Below are 17,377 nucleotides of genomic sequence, written 5' to 3' on the forward strand. Positions count from 1 at the left end.
CATGCATGAATTGCTGTTTTGCTTCATTTTCTCGGTGGCAATTACAGTGGGAGGAGTGTCAGTTAGGACCAGGGGCTCACGGGGAGGTAAATTTAAAGTATAAAAACTTACCTGGTGTATAGGTGGAGTGCACGCTGAGCAGGAGCAGACACAGGACTGCTGGGTAAGTGAGGTTTGAAATTTGCTTTACCCTTAACACTGCTCGGGTAGTGTCACCCACACGTCCTCATCCTCCTCTTCTAACCAAACAAAAAAGGTTCTGTGCACAGGATTGGTGAGGTGTATATTTTTTTGATTTTCAGGAATCTCATTGGGAATTTAGAACAGTGGGAATGGAGGTGAGGGCAGTGGAATGTTCCTCCTGCAGAATGTGGGAGGTAAGGGTCACCACTAGTATCCCTGCTGACTACATCTGTGGGAAGTGTACCCAACTCCAGCTCCTCGAAAACCGCGTTAGGGAACTGGAGCTGGAACCGGATTAACTTCGGATCATTTGGGAGGCGGAGGGGGTTATTGAGAGGAGTTACAGGGAGGTAGTCACTCCTCAGGTACAAGAAAAAGGCAGATGGGGTACAATCAGGGGACGGAAGGGAACTGTTAGGCAGTGCAGGGATCCCTGTGGCCATTCCCCTCAATAACAAGTATACCGTTTTGGCGCGGGGGGGGGGGGGGGGGGGGGGTGGGGGACTTACCAGGGATAAGCAATGAGGCACAGGTCTCTGTCCCTGCTGCTCAGAAGGGAAGGGGGAAGAGGAGCAGAGCAGTAGTCATTGGGGACTCCATAGTTAGGGGGACAGATAGGAGGTTCTGTGGGGACGAGAGAGACTCACGGTTGGTGTGCTGCCTCCCGGGTGCCAGGGTCCGTGATGTCTCTGAGCGTGTTTTTGGGATCCTTCGGGGGGAGGGAGAGCAGCCCCAAGTCGTGGTCCATATTGGCACCAATGACATAGGTCGGAAGAGAGATGGGGATTTGAGGCAGAAATTCAGGGAGCTAGGACGGAAGCTTAGAGATAGGACAAACAGAGTTGTTTTCTCTGGTTTGCTGCCCGTGCCACGTGCTAGTGAGGTGAGGAATAGGGAGAGAAAGGAGCTGAACATGTGGCTACAGGGATGTGCAGGAGGGAGGGTTTCGGGTTTTCGGATAATTGGAGCTCTTTCTGGGGTAGGTGGGACCTCTACAAGCAGGATGGTCTTCATCTAAGCCAGAGGGGTACCAATATCCTGGGGGGGACATTTGCTAATGCTCTTCGGGAGGGTTTAAAATAATTCAGCAGGGGGATGGGAACCTAAATGGGAGGTTGGGAGTAGTGAGGTCATAAATAAAGTTTCAAGGTCACAAGAGTGCACTGGCAAGCAGGAAGGTGGTTTGAAGTGTGTCTACTTCAACACCAGGAGCATCCGGTGAACTGGCAGCGTGGGTTTGTACCTGGGACTTGGATGTTGTGGCCATTTCGGTGACATGGTTAGAGCAGGGACAGGAATGGTTGTTGCAGGTTCCGGGGTTTAGATGTTCAGTAAGAACAGAGAAGATGGTAAAAGGGGGGAGGTGTGGCATTGTTGGTCAAGGACAGTATTACAGTGGCAGAAAGGACGATTGAGGACTCGTCAACTGAGGTAGTATGGGCTGAGGTTAGAAACAGGAAAGGAGAGGTTGCCCTGTTGGGAGTTTTCTATAGGCCTCTGAATAGTTCCAGAAATGTAGAGGAAAGGATAGCAAAGATGATTCGCGATAGGAGCGAGAGTGACAGGGGAGTTGTTATGGGGGACTTTTAACTGTCCCAAATACTGACTGGAAATACTATAGTTCAATACTCTAGATGGGTCAGTTTTTGTCCAATGTGTGCAGGAGGGTTTCCTGACACAGGAGAAAGTGAGGTCTGCAGATGCTGGAGATCAAAGTTGAAACTTTATTGCTGGAACAGCACAGCAGGTCAGGCAGCATCCAGGGAACAGGAGATTCGACGTTTCGGGCACAGGCCCTTCTTCAGGAATGAGCAGAGAGTGTTCAGCAGGAGAAGATAAAAGGTAGGGAGGAGGGACTTGGAGGAGGGGAGTTGGAAATGTGATAGGTGGAAAGAGGTCAAGGTGAGGGTGATAGGTCGGAGTAGGATGGAGGCGGAGAGGTCAAGAAGGAGACTGCAGGTCAGGAAGGCGGTGCCGGGCTGGAGGGATCCGGCTGAGACAAGGTGGGGGGAGGGGGGATGAAGAAACTGGTGAAGTCCAAGTTCATCCCCTGCGGTTGGAGGGTTCCCAGTCGGAAGATAAGACGCTCCTCCTCCGACCGTCGGGTTGTTGTGGTTTGGCGGTGGATGAGTCCAATGACCTGCATATCCTCGGTGGAGTGGGAGGGGGAGTTGAAATGCTGTGCCACAGGTTGGTTGGGTTGGTTCGTCCGGGTGGCCCAGAGGTGCTCTCTGAATCGCTCCGCAAGTAGGCGGCCTGTCTCCCCAATATAGAGGAGGCCACACCGGCTGCAGCGGATGCAGTAGATGATGTGGGTGGAGGTGCAGGTGAATCTGTGGCGGATATGGAAGTTTCCCTTGGGGCCTTGGAGAGAAGTGAGGGGGGAGGTGTGGGCGCAAGTGTTGCACCTCCTGCGGTTGCAAGGGAAGGTGCCGGGAGTGGAGGTTGGGTCGGTGGGGGGTGTGGATCTGACAAGGGAGTCGCGGAGGGAGTGGTCTCTACGGAAAGCTGATAGGGGAGGGGAGGGAAATATATCCTTGGTGCTGGGGTCTGTTTGGAGGTGGCGGAAGTGACGGCGGATGATGCGCTGTACATGGAGATTGGTGGGGTGGTAGGTGAGGACCAGTGGGGTTCTGTCCTGGTGGCGGTTGGAGGGGCGGGGCTCAAGGGCGGAGGAGCGGGAAGTGGAGGAGATGCGGTGGAGGGCACCGTCGACCACGTCGGGGGGGAAATTGCGGTCCTTGAAGAAGGAGGCCATCTGTGTTGTACGTATTTTGAACTGGTCCTCCTGGGAGCAGATGCGGCGGAGACGAAGGAATTGGGAGAATGGGATGGCGTTTTTACAGGAGGCAGGATGGGAGGAGGTGTAGTCCAGGTAGCTGTGGGAGTCAGTAGGTTTGTAGTAGATGTCCGTGTTGATTCGGTCGCCTGAGATAGAAACAGAAAGGTCTAGGAAGGGGAGGGAGGAGTCCGAGACTGTCCAGGTGAATTTGAGGTCGGGGTGGAAGGTGTTAGTGTAGTGGATGAACTGTTCAACCTCCTCGTGGGAGCACGAGGTAGCGCCGATACAGTCATCAATGTAGCGAAGAAAAAGATGGGGGGTGGGGCCAGTGTAGTTGCGGAAGATGGATTGTTCCACATACCCTACGAAGAGGCAGGCATAGCTGGGGCCCATGCGGGTGCCCATGGCTACTCCTTTTGTTTGGAGAAAGTGGGAGGATTGGAAAGAAAAGTTGTTCAGGGTGAGGACCAGTTCGGTCAGTCGAAGGAGGGTGTCGGTGGAAGGGTACTGGGTGGTACGGCGGGAAAGGAAGAAGCGGAGTGCTTTGAGTCCTTCGTGATGGGGAATGGAGGTGTACAGGGACTGGATGTCCATGGTGAAGATGAGGCGTTGGGGACCGGGGAAGCGGAAATCCTGGAGGAGGTGGAGGGCGTGGGTGGTGTCACGAACGTAGGTGGGGAGTTCTTGGACTAATGGGGACAGGACCATGTCGAGGTATGCCGAGATGAGTTCGGTTGGGCAGGAGCAGGCTGAGACGATGGGTCGTCCGGGGCAGTCAGGTTTGTGGATTTTGGGCAGGAGGTAGAAACGGGCGGTTCGGGGTTGTGGGACTATGAGGTTGGAGGCGGTGGATGGGAGGTCCCCTGAGGTGATGAGGTTATGGACGGTCTGGGAGATGATGGTTTGGTGGTGGGGGGTGGGGTCATGGTCAAGGGGGCAGTAGGAGGAGGTATCTGCGAGCTGGCGTTTGTCCTCAGCGGTGTAAAGGTCAGTGCGCCAAACTACTACTGCGCCTCCCTTGTCAGCTGGTTTGATGGTGAGGTTGGGGTTGGAACGGAGGGAGTGGAGGGCTGCGCGTTCCGAGGGTGAGAGGTTGGAGTGGGTGGGGGGAGTGTGGGAGTTCAGGTGGCGGTTAATATCGCGGCGGCAGTTTGCAATAAAGAGGTCGAGGGCAGGTAGGAGGCCAGCACGGGGTGTCCAGGTGGACGGGGTGTGTTGGAGGTGGGAGAAGGGGTCGTCAGAGGGTGGGTGAGAGTCTTGATTGAAGAAGAAGGCACGGAGGCGAAGGCGGCGGAAGAATTGTTCGGTGTCGCTCCGTGTATTGAATTCATTGACCCGAGAACGTGTGGGAACGAAGGTTCCTGACACAGTATGTAGACAGGCCAATAAGGAGCGAGGCCACATTGGATTTGGTACTGGGTAATGAACCCCGCCAGGTGTTAGATTTGGAAGTAGGTGAGCATTTTGGTAATAGAGACCATAATTCAGTTATGTTTACTTTAGTGATGGAAAGGGATAGGTATATATCACTGGGCAAGAGTTACAGCTGGGCGAAAGGCAATTACAATGTGATTAGGCAAGATTTAGGAAGCATAGGATGGGGAAGGAAACTGCAGGGGATGGGCACAACTGAAATGTGGAGCTTATTCAAGGAACAGTTGTGCGTGGAGTCCGAGGAGATATGGGAGGTGCTAAATGAATATTTTTCATCAGTATGCACACAAGAAAATGACAATGTTGTTGAAGAGAATACTGAGAAACAGCCTACTAGACCAGATGGGATTGAGGTTCACTAGGAAGAGGTGTTAGCAATTCTGGAAAGTGTAAAAAACAGGTAAGTCCCCTGGGCCAGATGGCATTTATCCTCAGATTCTCTGGGAAGCCAGGGAGGAGATTGCCGAGCCTTTGGCTTTGATCTTTATGTTGTCGTTGTCTACAGGAATAGTGCCAGAAGGCTGGAGGATAGCAAATGTTGTTCCCCTGTTCAAGAAGGGGAGTAGAGACAACCCTGAAATTATAGACCAGTGAGCCTTACTTTGGATGTGGCTAAAGGTTTGGAAAAGGTTATAAGAGATAGGATTTATAATCATCCAGAAAGGAACACGTTGATTCGGGATAGTCAACACAGTTTTGTGAAGGGTAGGTCGTGCCTCACTAATCTTATTGAGTTCCTTGAGAAGGTGACCAAACAGGTAGATGAGGGTAAAGCCATTGATGTGGTGTATGTAGAGTTCAGTAAGGTGTTTGATAAGGTTCCCCATGGTAGGCTATTGCAGAAAATACAGAGGCATGGGATTGAGGGTGATTTAGTGGTTTGGATCAGTAATTGGCGAGCTGAAAGAAGACAGAGGGTGGTGGTTGATGGGAAATGTTCATCCTGGAGCTCAGGCACTAGTGGGGTATCAGAAGGATCTGTTTTGGGGCCAACGTTGTTTGTCATTTTTATAAATGACCTGAATGATGGGTAGCGGATGGGTTAGTAAATTTGCTGATGAAACTAAGGTTGGCAGAGTTGTGGATAGTGTCAAAGGTTTTTGTGGGTTACAGAGGGACATACATAAGCTGCAGAGCTGAGCTTAGAGATGGCAAATGGAATTTAATGTGGAAAAGTGTGAGATGATTCATTTTGGAAGGTGCAACAGGAGTAAAGAACATAGAACATTCCAGCACAGTACAGGCCCTTCAGCACTTGTTATTGCGCCAACCTGTGAAACCAATCTGAAGCCCACCTCACCCTACACTATTCCATTTTCATCCATATGTCTATCCAATGACCATTTAAATGCCCTTAAAGTTGGCAAGTCTACTACTGTTGCAAGCAGTGGGTTCCACACCCCCACTACTCTCTGAGTAAGAAACTACCTCTGACATCTGTCCTATATCTATCACCCATCAATTTAAAGCTATGTCCCCTCGTGCTCGCCATCACCATCCGAGGAAAAAGGCTCTCCCTGACCACCCTATCTGACCCTTTGATTATCTGATATGTCTCAATTAAGTCACCTCTCAACCTTCTTCTCTCCAATGAAAACAGCCTCATCAGCCTTTCCTCATGAGACCTTCCCTCCATAAGAGCACTGGGCTAGTGGTAAGAGTCTTGGTTGTGTAGATGAACAGAGAGATCTCAGTGTCCATGTACATAGATCCCTGAAAGTTGCCACCCAGGTTGACAGGGTTGTTAAGAAGGCATATGGTGTGTTCGCTTTTATTGGTAGAGGGATTGAGTTTTGGAGCCATGAGGTTATGCTGCAGCTGTACAAAACTCTGGTGCGGCCGTACTTGGAGTATTGTGTACAGTTCTGGTCACCACATTATAAGAAGGATGTGGAAGCTTTGGAAAGGGTTCAGAAGAGATTTACTAGGATGCAAGAGTAACAGAGTAGATGTTATGGGGACTTCATCTTCCCCAATATTAATTGGGAATACTATAGTTCAAGTGGTTTAGATGGGTCAGTTTTTGTTCAATGTGTGCAGGAGGGTTTCCTAACACAGTACGTAGACAGCCCAACAAGGGACAATGCCATGTTAGATTTGTTACTGGGGAATGAACCCAGCCAGATGTTAGATTTGGAGGTAGGTGAGCACTTTGGCGATAGTGACCACAATTCGGTTAGGTTTACAATAGCAATGTTTAGATTAGAGTGGTGCTGGAAAAGCACAGCAGGTCAGGCAGCATCCGAGGAGCAGGGAAATCGACATTTCGGGCAAAAAGCCCTTCATCAGAAATCCTGACGAAGGGTTCTTGCCTGAAACATTAATTCTCCTGCTCCTCGGATGCTGCCTGACCTGCTGTGCTTTTCCAGCACCACTCTAATCTAAACTCTCGTTTCCAGTATCTGCAGTCCTCACTTTTGCCTTACAATAGCAATGGACAGGGAAAGGTATATACCATAGGGAAACATATAACTGGGGGAAGGGCAATTACGATGCAATTAGGCAAGATTTAGGATGCATCCGATGGGGAAGGAAACTGCAGGGGGTGGACACACTTGAAATGTGGAGCTTATTCAAGGAACAGCTACTGTGGGTCCTTGATAAGTATATACCTATCAGGCAGGGAGGTAGTTGTCGAGAGAGAGAACCATGGTTTACTAAAGAAGTTGTAGCTCTTGTCAAGAGGAAGGAGAAGGCTTATGTGAGGATGAGGCGTGAAGGCTCAGTTCCGGGGATTGGGAGTCATAAGTTAGACAGAAAAGATCAAAGGAGAGGGTTAGAGGAGCCAGGAGGGGTCATGAGAAGCTGGTGGCGGATCGGATCAAGGAAAACCCTGAGGCCTTCTATAGGTAGATCAGGAATAAAAGAATGACGAGAGTAAGATTAGTTAAAGATAATCGTGGGAAGTTGTGTGTGGAATCGGAGGACATGGGGAAGGGCTTAATGAATACTTTTCACCAGTATTCACATTGGAAAGGGGCAATGTTAGTGAGAATACGGAGATACAGGCTACTAGATTAGATGGGATTGAGGCTGACAAAGAGGAGGTTTTAGCAATTTTGGAAGATCTGGAAATGGATAAGACTCCGGGGCCAGATGGGATTTATCCTTGGATTCTCTGGGAAACCAGGGAGGAGATTGCTGAGCCTTTGGCTTTGATCTTTATGTCATCATTGTCGACAGGAGTAGTGCCAGAAGACTTAAGGATAGCAAATGTGGTTCCCCTGTTTAAAGAGGGGAGTCGGACAACCCTGGTAATTATAGGCCAGTGAGCCTTACTTCGGTTGTGGGTAAGGTGTTGGAAAAGTTTATAAGAGATAGGATTTATAATCATCTAGAGAGGAATAAGTTCATTAGGGATAGTCAGCACGGTTTGTGAAGGGTAGGTCGTGCCTCACAAACCTTACTGAGTTCTTTGAGAAGGTGACAAAACAGGTGTGTGTGTGAGAGTGTGTTTGTGTATGTGGGTGTGTGTGCACGTGCTTGCATGTGCGTGTTGAGCGTGTGTGTGTGCACGTGAGTGTGTGTGTGTGTCAGGGATGTGCAGTCCCTGAGCCTGCCTGGGTACCTGTGCCGGTGGATGACTGCGTTGAAGAGTCTGCCGTCTCTCCAGCTGCTGGTGAAGTTATCACAGCGCAGGTCAGGGTACCCCTCCACCATCCTCTGGGACCACAGCAGCAGCTTCTCTTTGGCTGTCATATCGTCAGATTGGCCAGTCACCTGGATATCTGAGATCTGAAAAACAAACCTTTCATTCATTCTCACTGAAAATAACCAGCAACTAACCCAAACCCAGCTTCAATCAGAGAATGTTTCCAACACAGAAGACCATTTGACCCCTCATCCCTGTGAGACCAACTCACCTAATGCTAGTGGCTGGGGTTTATAGACCATTAGGGACAGTGCAGTGTTAATGTCACTGAGTTAGTATTGCTGATTGTAATACAGCCATTCAATATCACCAGATCTGACCTTGGGATTCAATTCCAATTTCCCACCCACTCCTATGAGAGACACAACCTCTATGTGCTGTGGGTTGACCCACAATGTTCCTGAGGGAGGGAATTCCAGGATTCTGACCCAGCGACACTGAGGGAACGGCGATATATTTCCAAGTCAGGATGGCGAGTGACTTGGAGGGGAGTAGTGTTCCCATGTATCTGCTGCCCTTGCCCTTCTGGAAATGGTCTTGGGTTTGGAAGGTGCTGTCTAAATTGTTTCTGCAGTGCATCTTCTAGATGGTACACACTACTAGTGGCAGAGGGAGTGGATGTTTGTGGATGTGGTGCCAATAATAGAGCCATAGGGATGTATAGCATGGAAACAGACCCTTTGGCCCAACAAGTTCATGCTGACCAGATATCCCAACCCAGTCTAGTCCCACCTGCCAGCACCCGGCCCATATCCCTCCAAACCCTTCCTATTCATATACCCATCCAAATGCCTCTTAAATGTTGCAATTGTACCAGCCTCCACCACTTCCTCTGGCAGCTCATTCCATACACGTACCACCCTCTGTGAGGGTGCACCACCCTCTGTTTCCCTTTTATATCTTTCCCCTCTCACCCTAAACCTATGCCCCTCTAGTTCTGGACTCCCCTACCCCAGAGAAAGGACTTTGCCTATTTACCCTATCCATGCCCCTCATAATTTTGTAAACCTCTATAAAGTCACCCCTCAGCCTCCGACGCTCCAGGGAAAACAATCCCAGCTAGTTCAACGTCTCCCTATAGCTCAAATCCTCCAACCCTGGCAACATCCTTGTGAATCTTTACTGAACCCTTTCAAGCTTCACAACATCTTTCCGATAGGAAGGAAAGCTGCTTTGTCTGGATGTGTCAGTGGGCGGCACGGTGGCACAGTGGTTAGCACTGCTGCCTCACAGCGCCTGAGACCTGGGTTCAATTCCTGCCTCAGGCGACTGACTGTGTGGAGTTTGCACATTCTCCCCGTGTCTGCGTGGGTTTCCTCCGGGTGCTCCGGTTTCCTCCCACAGTCCAAAGATGTGCAGGTCAGGTGAATTGGCCATGGGAAATTGCCCGTAGTGTTAGGTAAGGGTAAATGTAGGGGTATGGGTGGGTTTCGCTTCGGCGGGTCGGTGTGGACTTGTTGGGCCGAAGGGCCTGTTTCCACACTGTAATGTAATCTAAGCTTCTCGAGTGTTGTTGGACTTGCCCCCATCCAGGGCAAGTGGGGAGTATTCCATTACCCTCCTGCCTTGTGCCTTGTAGATGGTGGACAGGCTTTGCGGAGTCAGGTGGTGAGTTACTTGCCGCAGTATCCCTAGTCTCTGTCCTGCTCTTGGAGCCGCTGTGTTTATGTGGTGAGTCCAGTTGAGTTTCTGGTCAGTGGTGAGCCCCAGGATGTTGATAGCAGGGGTTTTGACTCTCCTCTGTTCAGATACAATCCACCTGCATCCAATCTTCCCCAGAGCCAGACACTGGTCAAGAATCTAAAAGCTTCCCCTCCTATAACATCTTTCCAGCCACTCAATCCTTTCTCACTCTCCTCCTCCTCCTCCATGTATGGGGGAGTAATGCAGAGATGACTAATTTCAGGCTCGTACTTACTCCCACCTTCCCTAGCTCTCTGGGCTCTGACTGACTATTGGACACATCGCACTTTCTCCTTCGGTCATTGGTGACCAGGGTGAACTGTGACCTCTGGCCCTCTCCTTCAGACTGTCCTGCAGCTGCTACAAGATCCTGCTGACTCTGGCAACTGGGCAGCGACACACCATCCTGGAGTCATGTGTCCAGCCACCGAAACGTCATGGTCAGGAGCATAATGAGGCCAGATTCCACATGGTTACCATGCTGAGGAGAGTTCACTGTGGGTTCAACGGAACCTCATCAGAGGAGGAAAGTGAAAGAACGATGAGGAGAGGTGGGGGTGACGGGGGGATGTGACAGGGGTGTGTGACGGGGGGGGTGTGACGGGGGGGGGGTGACGGGGGGATGTGACAGGGGTGTGTGACGGGGGGGTGTGACGGGGGGTGTGACGGGGGGATGTGACAGGGGTGTGTGACGGGGGGGGTGTGACGGGGGTGTGACGGGGGGATGTGACGGGGGGGTGTGACGGGGTGGGGTGTGACAGGGGGTGTGACGGGGGGATGTGACAGGGGTGTGTGACGGGGGGGGTGTGACGGGGGTGTGACGGGGGGATGTGACAGGGGTGTGTGACGGGGGGGGGGGTGACGGGGGTGTGACGGGGGGTGTGACGGGGGGATGTGACAGGGGTGTGTGACGGGGGGGGTGTGACGGGGGTGTGACGGGGGGATGTGACAGGGGTGTGTGACGGGGGGGGTGTGACGGGGGGGTGTGACGGGGGGTGTGACGGGGGGATGTGACAGGGGTGTGTGACGGGGGGGTGTGACGGGGGTGTGACGGGGGGATGTGACAGGGGTGTGTAACGGGGGGGGTGTGACGGGGGTGTGACGGGGGTGTGTGACGGGGGGGGTGTGACAGGGGTGTGTGACGGGGGTGTGACGAGGAGTGTGTGACGGGGAGTGTGTGACGGGGGGGGTGTGACGGGGGGGTGTGACGGGGGGTGTGTGATGGGGGGGTATGACGGGGGGGTGTGACGGGGGGGTGTGACGGGGGTGTGACGGGGGTGTGACGGGGGGTGTGACGGGGGGTGTGACGGGGGTGTGACGGGGGTGTGTGACAGGGGGGTGTGACAGGGGGTGTGACAGGGGTGTGTGACGGGTGGGGGTGACGGGGGGGGTGACGGGGGGTGTGTGACGGGGGGGTGTGACAGGGGTGTGACGGGGGTGTGACGGGGGGATGTGACGGGGGGGTGTGACGGGGGTGTGACGGGGGTGTGTGTGACGGGGGTGTGTGACGGGGGGTGTGACGGGGGGTGTGGCGGGGGGTGTGACAGGGGTGTGACAGGGGTGTGACAGGGGGGTGTGTGACGGGGGTGTGTGACGGGGGGTGTGACGGGGGGTGTGACAGGGGTGTGACAGGGGTGTGTGACGGGGGGTGTGACAGGGGTGTGTGACGGGGGTGTGTGACGGGGGGGTGTGTGACGGGGGTGTGTGACGGGGGGTGTGACAGGGGTGTGACAGGGGTGTGACAGGGGTGTGTGACGGGGGGTGTGACAGGGGTGTGTGACGGGGGGGTGTGTGACGGGGGTGTGTGACGGGGGGTGTGACGGGGGGTGTGACAGCGGTGTGACAGGGGTGTGACAGGGGTGTGTGACGGGGGGTGTGACAGGGGTGTGTGATGGGGGTGTGACGGGGGGTGTGACGGGGGGTGTGACAGGGGTGTGTGACGGGGGTGTGACGGGGGTGTGTGACGGGGGGTGTGACAGGGGTGTGTGACAGGGGTGTGACGGGGGGTGTGTGACAGGGGTGTGTGACGGGGGTGTGACGGGGGGGTGTGTGACAGGGGTGTGTGACGGGGGTGTGTGACGGGGGGTGTGACGGGGGGTGTGACGGGGGGTGTGACAGGGGTGTGTGACAGGGGTGTGACGGGGGGTGTGTGACAGGGGTGTGTGACGGGGGTGTGACGGGGGGGTGTGTGACGGGGGGGTGTGACGGGGGGTGTGACAGGGGTGTGTGACGGGGGTGTGTGACAGGGGGGTGTGACGGGGGTGTGACGGGGGGTGTGTGACGGGTGGTGTGACGGGGGGTGTGACGGGGGGTGTGTGACAGGGGTGTGTGACGGGGGTGTGACGGGGGGGTGTGTGACAGGGGTGTGTGACGGGGGTGTGACGGGGGGGGTGTGACGGGTGGTGTGACGGGGGGTGTGACGGGGGGTGTGTGACAGGGGTGTGTGACGGGGGTGTGACGGGGGGGTGTGTGACGGGGGTGTGTGACGGGGGGGTGTGACGGGGGGTGTGACGGGGGGTGTGACGGGGGGGTGTGACAGGGGGGTGTGACGGGGGTGTGACGGGGGTGTGACAGGGGGGTGTGACGGGGGTGTGTTTACGGGGGGGTGTGACGGGGGGGTGTGACGGGGGATGTGACGGGGGGTGTGACGGGGGTGTGACGGGGGTATGACGGGGGTATGACGGGGGGGTGTGACGGGGGTATGACGGGGGGGGTGTGACGGGGGGTGTGACGGGGGGGTGTGACGGGGGGTGTGACGGGGGGTGTGACGGGGGGGTGTGACGGGGGGTGTGACGGGGGTGTGACGGGGGTGTGACAGGGGGTGTGACGGGGGTGTGACGGGGGTGTGACGGGGGGTGTGACGGGGGTGCGACAGGGGGTGTGACGGGGGGTGTGACGGGGGTGTGTGACAGGGGGTTGTGACGGGGGGTGTGACGGGGGGGTGTGACGGGGGGGTGTGACAGGGGGTTGTGACGGGGGGGTGTGACAGGGGGTGTGTGACGGGGGTGTGTGACGGGGGGTGTGATGGGGGTGTGACGGGGGGGTGTGACTGGGGGGTGTGACGGGGGGTGTGACAGGAGTGTGTGACAGGGGGTGTGACGGGGGGTGTGACGGGGGTGTGTGACGGGGGGTGTGTGACGGGGGGTGTGTGACGGGGGGTGTGACAGGGGTGTGTGACAGGGGTGTGTGACGGGGGGTGTGACGGGGGTGTGACGGGGGGTGTGACCGGGGTGTGACAGGGGTGTGTGACAGGGGGGGTGTGACAGGGGGGTGTGACAGGGGGTGTGGGTGTGTGACGGGGGGTGTGTGACGGGGGGTGTGACAGGGGTGTGTGACAGGGGTGTGTGACAGGGGTGTGTGACGGGGGGGTGTGACGGGGGTGTGACGGGGGGTGTGACAGGGGTGTGTGACAGGGGGGGTGTGACAGGGGGGTGTGACAGGGGGTGTGATGGTGGGGTGTGACAGAGGGGTGTGACAGAGGGGTGTGACGGGGGGTGTGACGGGGGGTGTGACGGGGGGTGTGACAGGGGGTGTGACAGGGGGTGTGACGGGGGGTGTGTGACAGGGGGGTGTGACAGGGGGTGCGATGGTGGGGTGTGACAGAGGGGTGTGACGGGGTGTGTGACGGGGGTGTGTGACAGGGGTGTATGATGGTGGGGTGTGACGGGGGGGTGACAGGGGGGTGTGACAGGGGGTGCGATGGTGGGGTGTGACAGAGGGGTGTGACGGGGTGTGTGACGGGGGTGTGTGACAGGGGTGTATGATGGTGGGGTGTGACAGGGGGGTGTGGCGGGTTGTGTGACATGGGGGTGTGACAGGGGGGTGTGACAGGGGGGTGTGACAGGGGTGTGTGACAGGGGGGTGTGACAGGGGGTGTGACGGTGGGACGTGACAGGGGCTGTGATTGAGGGGTGTGACGGGGGAGGGGTGTGATGCGATTCCATGCTCTCCTGTTTCCCTGTTGAGTTGTTCTTACTGAAAGTGCCCAGGCAGCTCCCACACTGGGCCTTCACAAGGCTGTCATTGTGCAGACACTCCAAGCTGCTCTGTGTTTGGACTAATCCCAGTGCTTTACTGAGGCCAGAATAAGCAGCCTGTGAAACCGCGCACACAGCAGCCAAACTTGAACAATATCACAGTACCGGCCAACTATCCCAGCACAGAGTGGGCATGGGTCCAGCCAGACATTCCAACATCTGGGCAAGGGGTAGGGAACCAACAGAAAAACACATTGGCAACACCCTGTGTCAGAGAGCGGGAGAGAGGGAGAGCATGGGGAGAGAGTGGGATGGCAGAGAGAGAGAGAGAGAAGGAGAAAGAGGGCAGACAGAGAGAGAGAGAGAGACAGAGATAGAAAAGCAAGGGGCAGAGAAGAAAAGTCAGGGGGACACAGAGAGAGAGGTGGGGGGATGGGGTGGAGAGGAACAGAGAGAGAGAGGGAAAGAAACATTTTCACCCAGACCCCCTGTCACACCCCCCTGCAATGCGCTGCCTAGGTGGGAACCTCACAATCTTTAAAAAGTACCTGGATGAGCCACTGAAATGTCAGAACATTCCAGATTATGGACCAAATGCTAGAAAGGTAGGTCATGGTGTCTCCTTGGCAGTACAGACTTGATGGGCCAAAGAGTCTCTTCTGTATTGTATGATTGTATGAAGGAGAGACAGAGAGATGGAGGGAGAGACAGAGAGATGGAGGGGGAGAGACAAAGAGATGGAGGGGGAGACAGAGAGATGGAGGGGGAGAGACAAAGAGATGGAGGGGGAGAGAGAGAGAGAGATGGAGGGAGAGACAGAGAAATGGAGGGGGAGAGAGAGAGGGAGGGGGAGAGAGAGAGAGATGGAGGGAGAAAGACAGAGAGATGGAGGAAGGGAGAGAGACAGAGAGATGGAGGGGGAGAGAGAGAGAGATGGAGGGAGAGACAGAGAGATGGAGGGAGAGACAGAGAGATGGAGGGGGAGAGACACAGAGAGATGGAGGGAGAGAGACAAAGAGATGGACGGGGACAGACAGAAAGATGGAGGGGGGAGAGACAAGATCGAGAGGGAAGAGAAGGAAAGAAAAGGAATAAAGAACAGAGAGAAAGAAAGAGGTAGGGCAGGAGGGAAAAGGAAGAGATAGGAATACAGAGAGTGAGAGAGAAAGGACCAGATAAAATGAGAGGCAGAAAGAGGTGGGATGGGTGAGAGAAAGAGAGAGAGGAGAGCAGAGTGAGAGAGTGCGTGTGTGTGTGTGTGCGTTTGTGGGAGAGAGAGAGAGAGAGATCGTGAGGGGAGAGTGAGGTGAGAGTGAGGTGAAGGATGGAAGGAATTGGTGATAGGATGAAATGAAAAGGATGTGGGATGAGGCTTGTCAAGAGACAGACCAGCATCAAGCCAAGTGGCAGACACTGAGACTGACATAAAATATGGAACAAGACAGTGTGGGTCTCCAAAATAATATCTGGTGGACATGGACAAGTTGGACCAAAGAATCTGTTTCCATGCCGTACATCTCTGTGACTTAACGACATTGACAAGTTGGTGGAGTTGGATAGATGAGGTTCCTGGTCGAGAAATGTGAGGTGATGCACTTTGGTTGGAAGAACATTGAAAGGCAACATAAAATAACGGGGATAATTGTAAAGGGGAGCAGGAGCACAGGGGGCTGGGTGGTATATGTCACAGATAATTGAAGGTGGCAGCACCGGGGGAGAGAGCAGTTAATAAAGCAGACAGTACCTTCGCCTTTATTACCGGGGCAGAGAGTACAATAGCAGGGGGGGTGATGTTGAACTTGTCCAGGACCCTTGTGGGTCCTCAGCTGGAGTATTGTGTACAGGGTGTGGGCCGCACATTATAGGAAAGATGGGAATGCATTGGAGAGAGTGCAGGAAGTGATTTACAGGAATGGTTTCTGGAATGAGAAACTTCAGGGATGGGGGGGGGGGGGGGTGGAGATTGAAGGTGTTGGGACCTTCTCCCCAGAGAGAGGGGGGGCGGCTGGGAGGGAGATTTAATCAAGAGTTTCAGTAAATCAGGAGAAACAGTCTCACTGATAGGAAGGTGGGGGACTAGATTAAAAGATGTAATAATACAAGGTAAATGTTTATCACAGCGAGGGGTGTGGATTTGGAGTGTGCACCCTGATAAGGGCCTGGTCACAGATCCAGTTGTAATCTACAGCATGAGGGCAAAGCAACATTTGGAGGAGGAATCTCACAGTGGGAGGAGGAAGGGCAGGGACAGGGGAATTGACTGAGCTGCTGAACACGAGCTAGTTGGCAGAATGGCCACCCGCTGTGCTGTACAGTTCTGGGTTTCTTTAAATGGCCTGCCTTTGTGCTGATTTAAGTACTTTGTATAAATGTGAAAGAAACAAAACTGGCTTTGTCCTGACAAGTGAGACTGAGCTGAGGATTCTGTTCTGACTCTGCAACTTCAAAGTAGGAAACTGTGCCTCTGGGCTTGTGGAAACAACATTGGGCCCTGTCCTTACAACATTCACAGCTCTGCATTGAGGACAGCAACTTTCCAAACCAGACAACAGGAGCTTTCATGTATCCAACGTCCTCTGTGTCCCAGATTTCTGCTGTTTCTAATTTTGTTTCAAATTTTTAACTGTAAGGTTGTTCTCAGTCAAGTCTGAACCTCCAGCTGATAGTGTTTAACTCACACTGAGTTTTAAACACAGGGCAACGAGAGAGAACAGATCAGAGAGACAGAGCAGAGAGACAGAGCAGAGAGAGAGACAGAGGTGGTCTGGCTTTTCCCTTTCCACAAATGATACTTGTGACCACACTAATACTGAAACAGAGCCAGTCAGGCAGCATCAATGGAAAGACAGAAATAGATCTTTCATTTCTGTGAATTTCATCAGCTCCGATCAGAATCGTTAACTCAGTTTCCCTTTGTATGAGGATGGTGTGTGAAGTGTCCATTATTTGTCAGGAGAGGGCAGGAGACATGCATTTCTGTAGCAGTAAACATGATTCCAGGACAGTGTGTTGCCAGGGTCGGGGATATCACGGAGCGGTTCTGGGTATCCTTCTGGGAGACAGGATTCAGCAGACAGGGATCATTGCCCAAGAGGCAGGAAGAGGGATGAGGACCTGAAGGAAGATTTCAGGAATTTAGGAAGGAATTTAAAAAGCAATAATCTCAGGGTTACTCCCAGTACCACTCACTTGTGAGCATAATAACTGGACTATCAATTGTTTGATTACATGGCTGGAGAACTGATGGGAGGGACGGTAATTTACCTGAATCTCAAACTTTTGTCTATTTTAGAATCACACAGTCACACAGTACAGAAGAGGCCCTTTGGCCCTCCGAGTCCGCACTGACAAAGCTACTCTAAGTCTGCTCCAGTCCCACTTTCCAGCACTTGGTCCGTAGCCAGGAAAGGTTATGACATTTCCAGTGCTCATCCAAGTAGTTTTTCAAGGTTGTGAGGTTCCCCGCTTCAACTTTAAAATAAAAGGTTCCTGGTCCCAAGGCAGACTGTAATATTAACGTGGTGACCTGGCCCAGCAGTGTTACAATTGGAACAAATCCTGTGACAGTGAGCTGACAGAAACAGACCCCTGAAACTGACCAGGCGCTATATGGGGGAGAGGCACAGTGTAAAGACTGAGTGGGGGTGCAGGTGCAGTGGGAGCTGA

General features: G+C 53.8%; 1 protein-coding gene across 1 annotated transcript in view; it reads right to left on the minus strand.

The window, feature by feature from the left end:
- LOC122550221 (plectin-like) overlaps positions 1-17,377 on the minus strand; it is a 109,379-nt gene that overhangs the window by 4,505 nt on the left and 87,497 nt on the right. Inside the window, exon 7 of the mRNA XM_087987779.1 lies at positions 7,956-8,134. Coding sequence (XP_087843905.1) covers positions 7,956-8,134 — 179 coding nt within the window. The remainder of the gene's footprint in view (positions 1-7,955; positions 8,135-17,377) is intronic.

This window comes from Chiloscyllium plagiosum, unplaced genomic scaffold (assembly GCF_037043375.1).
Source record: "Chiloscyllium plagiosum isolate Xiang-an unplaced genomic scaffold, Cpla_swu_hap1 HiC_scaffold_5, whole genome shotgun sequence".
Classification (NCBI taxonomy): Eukaryota; Metazoa; Chordata; class Chondrichthyes; order Orectolobiformes; family Hemiscylliidae; genus Chiloscyllium; species Chiloscyllium plagiosum.